The 12100-nt window shown below is 36.5% G+C and overlaps 1 protein-coding gene across 7 annotated transcripts in view; it reads left to right on the plus strand.

Moving 5' to 3' along the window:
* Positions 1 to 12100, plus strand: part of SRPK2 (SRSF protein kinase 2) — a 261992-nt gene that overhangs the window by 14298 nt on the left and 235594 nt on the right. For 6 of the 7 annotated variants that reach the window (XR_012334180.1, XM_073810176.1, XM_073810179.1 and 3 more), the window contains exon 2: positions 5118 to 5187. Coding sequence is in view for 6 of the 7 variants with exons in the window: in XM_073810176.1 (XP_073666277.1) it covers positions 5118 to 5187 (70 nt within the window). In the remaining variant the exon portion in view is untranslated. Of the gene's footprint in view, positions 1 to 5117; positions 5188 to 12100 lie in introns of those variants that run through there. The other variant, XM_073810178.1, reaches the window with a different exon arrangement.

Raw genomic sequence — 12100 nt, forward strand, 5'->3', positions numbered from 1 at the left:
GTATATATATAACACATCTTCTTTTTCCATTCATCTGTCACTGGACATTTAGGTTGCTTCCATGTCTTGGCTATTGTAAATAGTGCTGCTGTGAACATAGGGGTGCATGTATCTTTTCAAATTTTGGCTTTCCTCCGGATGTGTGCCCAGGAGTGGGATTGCTGGGTCATATGGTAGCTCTATTTTTAGTTATTTAAGGAACCTCCATACTGTTCTCCATAGTGGCTGTACCCATTTACATTCCCACCAACAGTGTAGGAGGGTTCCCTTTCCTTCACACCCTTTCCAGCATTTATTATTTGTAGACTTTTGGATGATGGCCATTCTGACTGGTATGAGGTGATACCTCATTGTAGTTTTGATTTGCATTTCTCTGATAATTAGTGATGTTGAGCATCTTTTCATGTGCCTTTTGGCCATCTGTATGTCTTCTTTGGAGAAGTGTCTATTTAGATCTTCTGCCCATTTTTTAATTGGGTTTGTTTTTTTGTTATTGAGCTGTATGAGCTGTTTGTATATTTTGGAGATTAATCCCTTGTTTGTTGTATCGTTTGCAAATATTTTCTCCCATTCTGTAGGTCTTTTCATTTTATTTATGGTTTCCTTTGCTGTGCAAAAGCTTTTAAGTTTAATTAGTTCCCAGTTGTTTATTTTTGTTCTTATTTCTGTTATTCTAGGAAATGGATCCAAAAAGATAATACTGCAATTTATGTCAAAAAGTGTTTGCCTATGTTTTCCTCTAGGAGTTTTATAGTATCCAGTCTTACATTTAGGTCTTTAATCCATTTTCAGCTTTTTTTGTTTGTTTGTTTGTTTGTTTGTTTGCTGTACGTGGGCCTCTCACTGTTGTGGCCTCTCCTGTTGCGGGGCACAGGCTCTGGAGGTGCAGGCTCAGCGGCCATGGCTCATGGGCCCAGCCGCTCCGCAGCATGTGGGATCTTCCCAGACCGGGGCACGAACCCGTGTCCCCTGCATCGGCAGGCGGACTCTCAACCACGGTGCCACCAGGGAAGCCCCATTTTGAGCTTATTTTTGTGCATGGTGTTAGAGAAATGTTCTAATTTCATTCTTTTACATTATACTCTTCAGCTAGCAATAAGAAAGGTGATATCAGTCTACAAGGAATCATCAGAAAGATCTTGGAGACCATTTTCCAGATGAGGAAAATGAGACCCAGAGCAACATATTGACTTGGGTCATAGTGAGCACCCCTCTGATCTCCAACACCTGTGCTCTTTCCTTTACCCTGTATTCTCAAAGGGGGCAGTAGTGCCCTCTCAACATATTGAAAATATGTGAAGGTATTGTTGATTGTCACAATAACTGGGTGGCTTTACTGGCATTTTACCACATGGAGACCAAAGATATAAGATGTCTGCCATACAGGGATATTTATTCACGCCTAATGAATCTTGTCATCCACCCCTGTTTTTCAAATGTCCTATCAGATGTAGGTTGAAAACCTGTTTATAATTATCTGACCCTAGAAAAAAACTTCATTTTACAAATAAGCACAAGTATTTTTTTACACGTTTTATAATATACCCTGAATTTTCCAAGAAAACAGGTATCATGAATGTGAAAGGGCGATGTGACTGTGTTATGTACTGTTCCTTAGCAAGAGTTTTTCGCCATTTCAGAACACCATATCACCTATGTCAGCACCATGAAGGATATTCAGTTCACCATGCAACACACTTGTATTTCTCTGCCCTTGTAACTGGTCACATTTACTTTGATTCTGCATTGAAATGCAATTGTCTGATTATTTCATTAAGCCTTCTTGTGTAATAGTGTCTGAAATGGAAATGCCTATTCCTTTATAATATAGTTGGAGCATTCATTATATTGATCCTTTATGGAATTGTATTTGAGGAGATATTATATGATCGGTGAATTTCACTTATGTATAGAGTAATTAAAAGGGCATTACAAAATACTCATAATAGTAACTTTTGGCAGTAATTCCCAAGTTGATTTACAGGTTCAGTGCAATCCCTAACAAAACTCCCATTGACTTTTTTTGTAGAAGGGACAGGCTCTTCTTAAAATTCAGGTAGACATGCAAGTGACTCCAAATGGCCAAAACGATCTTGCAAAAGAAAAAGTTGGAGGACTCATACTTGCTGATATCAAAACCTACTACAAAGCTACAGTTAACAGTGTGGTGTTGGCATCATGTCAGACATATAGATAAATGGCATAGAATCAAGAGTCCAGAAATAAATCTATACATCTATGGTCAGTTACTTTTTTGGCAAGGTTCAAAGCTTATATAATGGAAAAAGAAGAATCTTTTCAACAAATAACGCTGAGACAACTGGATATTGACAAAGACTCTCTGCTTGATCTAATTCTAGGCAGTCTCTTCTAAGTCCTCTAGGCCTCAGCTTTCAGTGTCTGTCCTTGTTGGGTCTGCATCACCCACTGTCAGCAAGAATCTTTTAATTCAGTTTAGAAGGAACCCTGACACTCCTTGTCGAATTAAATTCCTCACGTCCCATTGATCCCACAGGTGATATATATGATCACCCTCGCCTGGCTTTAGCAAGAATCCTGTCAAGTCAGCTTAGGCAGAATCCCCCCTTTAACCCTGATGTTTCATTTTAGTAATTTTTTTATCCAGTGACCCTCCCCTCACACCCTGCTCCTTGGCTCTAAATCCCCACTTTTCCATATTATATTTGGAGTTGAGCCCAATCTCTCTCCCCTGTTGCAAAACCCTATTCCAGTAGTCTCTTGACTAAAGTCTTCCTTATCATCTTTAACAAGTTTCAGAATAATTTTTTCTTTGACAATATCGACATGCAAAAGCATGTATTTGGACCCCTACCTCACACCATATACAAAAATTAACTCAAAATGGATTAAAGATATAAATGTAAGAGTAAAAACTCTTAGAAGAAAGCATATGTGTAGATTTCTATTAACTTGCATTAGGCAACAGTTTCCTAGATAGGACACCAAAAGCACAAGAATAAAAGAAAAAGATAAATTGGACTTTGTCCAGTTTTTCAAACTTTGGTGTGTTATAGGGCACCATCAAGATTGTCAAAAGAAAACCCACAGAATGGGAGAAAATACTTGTAAATCATATATCTGATAAGGGTCTGGTATCCAGAACATATAAAGAACTCTCACAACTGAACAACAAAGACAATTGAAAAATGGGCAAAGGATTCGAATAGACATTTTTCCAAAGAAATACAAATTACCAAAACGCGCATGAAAAGATGCGCAACATCATTAGCCATCCAGAAAATGCAAAGCGAATCCACAGTGTGATAACACTTTACACCCCCTGGGATGGCTATAGTTATAACAACAACAACAACAAGTGCTGGCACAGTTGTGAAGAAATTTGAACCGTCATATATCGCTGGGGGAGAAGGTAAAATGGCACAGCTGCTTTGATAAACAATTTGACATTTCTCAGACTGTTAAACACAAGAGTTACCACATGACCCAGAAATTCTATTTCTAGCTATATACCCACGAGAAATGAAAACATTTCACACAAAAACTTGTACATGAATTTAATAGAAGCATTACTTATTATAACAGCAAAAAAATGGAAACAACCTAAGTTTCCATAAGCTGATGAATGGATAAACGAAAAGGGGATGAAGTACTGATACATGTTACCATACGGATAAACCTTGAAAACAATGCTGAGTGAAAGATTTGGGATATAAAATGCCACATATTATATGATTTCATTTATATGAAATGTCCAGTCTAGGCAAATCCGTAGAGACAGAAAGTATAGTAGTGGTTTCCAGGAGATGGGAGAAGGGAGAGTTGGAAGTTATGGGAGCTTTTTTTGGGTTGATAGAAATGTTCTGGTGTTTGATAGTTACACAACACTGTGAATATAATAAAAAAACCACTGAGTTGTGCACTTCAAAAGGGTTAAAGTGGTGAATTTTATTTTACGTGAATTTTACCTTTAAAATTTTTTAATAATAATAACAAACCCATTACATGTTATACTTTAATGGAAACAACTATATTTTCCAAGATAAAAGGATAGTGAGAAGGGCATTGTTTTACATTTTGGCAAGTCTCTTTGATGTCTGGTCTAATAGAAAACAGTTGGATTTCATATCTGCTTTTACATTCAATCTGTTGCATTATGTTGTTTTGGTTGAAGAGTATCTGGCCTTAAACAGAAATGTAGTTGGAAAAGTGGGAGTTCATCTGTAGAATGTTTAAAATTTGAATATTTAAAATTTAGAAGAATGACCAAACATTGGTGAGATGTGGAGCTTCATAGTTTATTGGAGAGATTGTAAATTGGTACAACCGGTTTGGAAAACAAGTTGGTTTCTTAAAAGGTAAACATATACCTACCATATGACCCAGTGATCCTATTCCTGTGTATTCACCAAAAAGAATTGAAAGCACAGTATATACAAAATATTTTACACGAATGTTCATAACAGCTTTATTTGTAATAGCCAAAAACTAGAAACAACCCAAATATCCATCTGCAAGTGAACGGATATACAAATTGTGATACATCCATACAACGGGCGGTTGTATTCAGGAATAAACTGTTGGTACATGCAACAATATTATGTATCTCAAAATAGTTATACTGAGGGAAAGAAGCCAGACCCAAAAAGTATGCATACTGTATGATTCCATTTTTAAGAAGTTTTAGAAAATGCAAACTAATCTGTAGAAAGAAGATCAGCGATTCCTTAGGAAGGGGAGTGTGTGGGGAGATTGGGAAGGAGGGATTACCAAGGGGCATGAGAAGACTTTTAGGGGTGATGGATATGTTCATCACCTGGGTTGTGGTAATAATTTTTCAGGTGGATAATATGTCAAAAGTTATCAAATTGTACACTTTAACATGTACAGTTTATTGTAAGTCAATTTTACCATAGTAAAGCTGTAATAAATAAATAAATAATGTTTTAAAAAATGAATCAACCAGATATATACACAGGTCTTGTTCAGATCCTGTTTCAAATCATTTGTAAAAAGATGCTTGAGACAATGGGAAACATTTGAATACTGACTGGGTATTAGATTATGTTAAGGAATTATTAATATTTTTTGGTGTGATAATGGAGTTGTTATATGAAAAACTGCCTTATCTCTCACAGATATATATTGAAGTATTTACGGATGAAATTATATGGTGTCTGCGATCTGCTGAATTGGGGGAAAGGATGGGTATGTATGAAGCAAGATTATCCAAATATTACTAATACTGAATTTAAATGATGGTTATGTGGGGGTTTGTTATACTGTTCTTTCTACATATGTGTATGTTTGAGATTTTCCCTGTTAAGTTGTTGTTTGTTTTTTTAAAAGAAAAGTTTACTTTAGTCATGCTCCAAAACAGTGGAGTGGTCTAAGTGGCATCTGATCTTCCCATCTGAGAAAACATACCTTTTCTATTAAGTGATAATCTCTATCATAAAACTATATACTTCTCACTAGAAGCAGAAAATTGAAGTCTGAAGGGCCCATGGGGTTTTTTGACCAATTACTCATAAATCTCTATGCTGATCTACTGTTGGAAGCATTGCTTAAGAGATGAAAGAAAGATCCAGTGGCATAGGATAAAAATGCTATTTTAAAACTTATTTCTTCTTAACTCACCCCCAAAATCTCACAGAAATAACCTATCACTGGAGAGAGAACATCTTATCATTCTTATCATTCTTTGAAACTCAAACAAAGCAAATTACATTTTTATTGTGACTGGAGGAGAATACATGTGGTCTGATCTTTTCTGACTACATACAAGTTTTCTAAATAAAAAACTGAGCCAACTGGAAACTATCTCTTGGGGACAAACAAGCTAATCAATTATATCAAAGTATCATTTTCAAAAAGTTTGAAGTATGACTCATACAAACAGAACGAACACTTGGAAAATATTTTTTTCAACTCAGTGAAGGAACAAACAGAATGATAAGGCTGATTCAAAGAGTGTTTGAGGAGTGGGGTATTGATAGCCCTTTCAGAAAGGAAATTTTAAGTAAGATTGTTCATCTTTCACCTGGATGAATCTCCAGAAAATTGTGCTGTGTGGAAAAAGCCAATCCCAAAAGGTTACATACTATATGATGCCTTTATACAATATTCTTGAGATGACAAATTTACGGAAATGGAGAATAGATTAACAGTTGCCAGGGGTTGAGAAGGAGGTGTGGCGGGGGGCTTGAGAAAAGTGGTGTGACTGTTATAAAATGGCTACATGAGGAAACCGGTAATGATGGAAATGCTCTGCATCTTGACTCCATCCATGTCAATATCCTGGCTGTGATACTGTATTAATAGTTTTGCAAGATGTAACCAATGGGGAGATTGGGTAAAGGGTACACAGCATCTCTCTGTATTCTTTCAACTGAATGTTAATCTAAAATAATCTCAAAATTAAAAGTTTAATGAAAAAAAGATTGTTCTGTTAGATACAAAACTAGTTAATATCATATGACAATAAAACAACAACTTTGGTGTTTTTACCAAATTAATTTTGCCTTTACTGGAAACAATCTGCAAGTTAACATGTGAATTCATAAAATCTAGGCCTTTAATCAATAGTGAATAGTGAGACAGACAAAGGGACTTCTTCTAGAATAGGGTCAGCAGGCCACATTTAGCTGCTGGTCTGTTTTGGTGTAATCCATGAATTAAGAATGACTCTTACATTTTTAAAGGATTGTAAAAAAAACAGAAACAGAAGGACTTCCCTGGTGGCGCAGTGGTTAAGAATCCGCCTGCCAATGCAGGGAACATGGGTTCAAGCCCTGGTCTGGGAAGATCCCACATGTCAAGGAGCAAGTAAGCCCATGCACCACAACTACTGAGCCTGCGCTCTAGAGCCTGTGAGCCACAACTACTCAGCCTATGCACCTAGAGCCAATGCTCCGCGACAAGAGAAGCCACCGCAATGAGAAGCCCTCGCACCACAAGGAAGAGTAGCCCCTGCTCGCTGCAACTAGAGAAAGCAAGCCCGTGTGCAGCAACAAAGACCAACGCAGCCAAAAATAAATAAATAAATAAAATTTTAAAAAAAGTTCTCTCCATCTGTAGAGAACCTCTAAAACTCTCTCCATTACTGAAATAAAACCAGTCTTTGATTAAAAAAAAAAAAAACGGAAAAAAACAAAACCTGAAAACTTACTATCTGTATCTTTACAGAAAAAGTTAGCTGACCCTTAGATTGTAGATAATTAAATAATGCTTTGATGGGCCTGTTAAACAATGCTTGGATGTGACATTGGCAAGACATGCTGCTCTCTCTCTGCCTTATTTCTGTGTTTTGGACAATATTTTTTAACAATTAGAACTAAAACTATAATGAACTAATTTGCATTCCTTCTGCCCTAACCACCATATTTTCAAAAAACTCTCATGCTATTTTGTTTAAGTAATTCCTCATCTGAATAATACTGGTCTTTAAGCAGCTTCTCAATTCAGAACCCAGTGTAGAATATGGTCCTATCATAGCTTGCCCCAAATTAAGGGGTAACCCACCTTTGATGATATAATACTTTTGAAGCTGCCATTTTTTATAGTCATTATACTTTTAAAATGTTCACAAACTTTACGCCAAGCTACCAGCTAATAAAGGCCTACTAAATCCATTTTCACTGTTTTATTCATTCTCAAGGATTATGAGGAACTTCAATTTCAGGTGTCAGAAGAAAATGTAATTTTGTTCCATCCAAATTACTTCTCATTATAAATGTTCCTTTGGTTAAAGAAGAACAGCTGATTTTTAGATATTTTATGTAATCAAACAAGTCTGCCATTAGACTGAGGTGGCTCTAATGTCTTGGTGGCCTTCTTAAGCAAACCTAAGCCAGAGTAAATTCCTTAAATGTCTCAAGCATAAGAAATCAAAACCTAAGAACAAGCAATTACAAAGCCAACTAGGCTTTCCTAAATAAGGCAACTGCGTAGCCATTCAGGTAAGTTCCTTGCTTTGCTTCCAGGCCTGCTCTGTCAAAGTCTTTCCCCTAGCTACTGTCAACAGAGAGCTCCTAACCATTCTTGTTCTGGTACTAAGTCAAACTCATGTTTGCTCAGGTGAACGCTTCCAAGTGTTAGTATACCACAGATTATCTTTTAACATCATTCATTCAAATATTCTCCATTTACAGGTTGTTTTTGTCATAAGTTTAAGTAATAAAGACTACCACCACATTCTGGTTAAAATGTTTTCTGCCTCTAAGAATTACGTATTATGTGTATTATTATATATGCCTACATGTACCTATGTATATATACGCATTGTGTACTATAAAATGTATATTCCTCTAAGAATTGCAAACACTTCTATTTCAAACCAAAGACCACTATTCAAGTAAAAATTCAAGAGGTCATTTTGTTATTCTTATGTATAATAATAATTTTAATGGAAGACAGTTCGTATATTATTAATCTGAGCTTACTTTATTTCTTCTTTTGAGCTTGCTTTTCTTTTTGCTTCAGTACTTCATTTTATAATTATTTTAGTGGCAAAATTAGAAAGAAAAATTTCAAAACTTGAAAGGATTTGTTTAGGGATAAAAAAACAGTGCTACTTTACAAAGCAGGTACATTTATGGAGCATATTACTACTAGGGATAGTATTATGATCAGGAGTCCATATGAATGGATGAAAAACTCAAGAAAGTTAACTATAAGAGATCCCAAAACTGTAAATGTGATTAACCTTTTGAGGGAAAGGCCTGGCAAGTGTTGTATGTAATGTCCTTGTTGCAGTGTTAGGAGAAATATCGTCACTAGCCAAATCAGTCATTGTTCTCAAGTCGTGTGGCACTTTAAGAATTTCACGTCTTGTCTTGGAACGTTACTTCTAGTTAAATTAATATTGTTATTAGTAACGTTCTATCATGGACACTTGCTATGTGTTAGGCACTGCGCTAGGTGCCTGTCGCATGTTGACTCCATTCTTTACAAAACCACAAAAACCCCATGAGGCAAGTATTGTCAATCTCATGTTACAGAGGAGACTCTAAGACCTAGAAAGATTGAATTACTTGTTCACAGTCACGGCTAGGGAGTGGCAGAGCTGGGATGGGAAATCAGGTTGCTTTCTACTGGCCAGGATTCGGACACAGTGTTGAATTCAGTATGATTATTTAAATGACACTTTCTTCCTAGTTTTAATTCCCACTACCATTTTATTATAAATATACTTAGGCTATGAACTTATTAAATAAATATTTAATGTAGCACAGACTTAAAAATGAATACAGCCACAACTATTTACAGGAACTTGTCTGAATTTACTTGCCCTTTCTGGTAACAAGTTTAGGCTTAACTCACACACACGCAAAAATCATCAGAGGTTTGGCACTTTGTTCTTAAAAACCTCTTTTGAACAATTAATTTAATGTCTTCAGATTACATATATAAAAGTAGGAGAAAAGAACAAGTCTTTGTGTTTTGGGCTGTAATAGTAATGAAACTTGTTTAAACACTTTATTTCATTCAGAAAATGCCAGATATGATATAAACAATGAAGTGATTTATACCATTTAAGCCATTTTGAAATACCATAAGCAAAAAACGTAATAGGTAAAGATTCTTATCAGTTGCAAAGTGCTTCTACTCAAATCTATTGATGAGAAATATTAAATTAACACATATTCAGCATAAAAGAACTTTTTTTTTTTTAAAAGAACTTTTTAATTGAAGTATAATTGATTTGTAATATTGTGTTAGTTTCAGGTATAAAGCAAAGTGATTCAGTTTTTTTTTTTAGATTATATTACATTATAGGTTTTTATAAGGTATTGAATACGATTCCCTGTGCCATATAGTAAATCCTTGTTCCTTATCTATTTTATGTATAGTAGTTTGTATCTGTTAAATCCCATACTCCTAATTTGTTCCCTCCTCCCTCCTTCTCCCCTTTGGTTACCTTAAGTTTGTTTTCTGCGTTCATGAGTCTGTTTCTGTTTTGTATATACATTCATTTGTATTATTTTTTAGACTCTGCATATAAGTGATAGCATATTGTGTTTGTCTTTCTCTGTCTGATTTACTTCATTAAGTATAACATTTTCTAGGCCCATCCATGTTGCTGCAAATAGCAATATTTCATTCTTTTTATGCCTGAGTAATATTCCATTGTATGTATATACCACATTTTCTTTATCCAGTCATCTGTCGATGGACATTTAGGTTGTTTCCATGTCTTAGCTATTGTAAATAGTGCTACTGTGAACATTGGGGTGCGTGTATCTTCTTAAATTAGTTTTTGTTTTTTCCAGGTATATACCCAGGAGTAGGATTGCTGGATCATATGGTAGTTCTATTTTTAATTTTTTGAGGAACCTCCATAGTGTTCTCCATAGTGACTGTACCAATTTACATTCTCACCAACAGTATAGGAGGGTTCCCTTTTCTCCACATCCTCTCCAGCATGAAAGAGAACTTTTTTTTTCTAATTTATTTATTTATTTTTGGCTGCATTGGGTCTTTGTTGCTGTGCGTGGGCTTTCTCTAGTTGTAGAGAGCGGGGGCTACTCTTCCACAATAATTTAATTCCAGTAAAGTTCTAAGTGTAAGTTAACTAGACCTATTTTTAAAAAATCACTAAATTTGCAAGGTATCAAAACATTATTGTTATTTAAATCACTTAGTAAATATTTGTTGAGCACTAAATATGTGCTAAAGTCTTTATAAAGTTTATTTTTATTTAATAAATTTATTTTATTTTTATTTTTGGCTACGTTGGGTCTTCGTTGCTGCGCGCGGGCTTTCTCTAGTTGAGGCGAACGGGGGCTACTCTTTGTTGTGGTCACGGGCTTCTCATTGTGGTGGCTTCTCTTGTTGCCGAGCGCGGGTTTTAGGCACGTGGGCTTCAGGCACGTGGGCTTCAGTAGCTGTGGCTCACGGGCTCTAGAGTGCAGGCTCAGTAGTTGTGGCGCACGGGCTTAGTTGCTCCGCGGCATGTGGGATCTTTCAGGACCAGGGCTCGAACCCGTGTCCCCTGCATTGGCAGGCGGATTCTTAACCACTGCACCACCAGGGAAGTACCACAGTTACATTTTTTAAAACCACAATTTTATATAGTCAAACAGAACAATCCATGGGGAAAACTGTTTAGAAGACATTTGCACTCCAAGAAGAGGTGGGGGAGTGTGTTCCTAGACCTTGGAGGCTCTAAGATGGAATCCTAAACAAGAGCCCCGGAAAACTGCTGAGGCTAACAAAAACCACCTTATCCCCTGTCCAAGGTGCTGCAAGGGACAGGGAAGAGGGGCTCCCAAACTGCCTTAGACGTTAACGTGCAGGATGATACTCTGTAATCGCAGCTTGCCATTATAGAATTTTTTTGTACTTTTAGAAGACATTGGTCTATTTGCAGACCTTATCCCGCTGATAATATTCATAGTAAGCATCTTTTTGTTTGTTTTAAATATCTCAGCATAACTCATTTCCTGGACACTTCCAGCATCACTATCTCCTCTAAATTGATTTTAATGCTTGCCAGGAACTATTGGCAGATAAGTTTGCTGTTGTGATAGTCAGTTTATTTGTTTTCAGACAGCTTAGATGCCTCATTTCTAGTGGTGCTGTATGTGCATATACATAAATATGTGACTGTCAACTCAATTTTCTCCTTGGAACTTTGGATTGGGTTATAAGAGCTTTGATTCCCTCCAGAAAGTTTTGCTGCAGCTGGAGAGTCTGCCTACTGATGTAGCTATCACAGGAACTCTTACTCTCCAATTTCTCTCTTTGGCTTTAGGTTTAATGTTCTCTAGTTCTTTCATACATACAAAGAGGGCAGGCGCAATGTCTTATGATTCATGAAAAACAATTTTTTTTGAGAGGAGCAACCAATGTGGAGAAAGAAGTGTATGTTGGTACAAATGAGTGTGTGTCCTAGCTCTCCTATCTACTGCACAGTGGGGACTCTGGAGTGTTTTCCAAAGCCAACAACCAATTCTCTGATTCTTAGGACACCAACTGAATATTCAACAGTTCAATTCAGTTTTGATACCAGTTATCCAGAGTTAGTGCACACCCCAAAGTTTAGGGCTCAGTCCCACAAGACTGCCCCTCTCCCAGCTTCAGACACCAGTTGCATGTCCTGGAGAGGCCACCCATG

Source organism: Tursiops truncatus, chromosome 9 (assembly GCF_011762595.2).
Source record: "Tursiops truncatus isolate mTurTru1 chromosome 9, mTurTru1.mat.Y, whole genome shotgun sequence".
NCBI lineage: Eukaryota > Metazoa > Chordata > Mammalia > Artiodactyla > Delphinidae > Tursiops > Tursiops truncatus.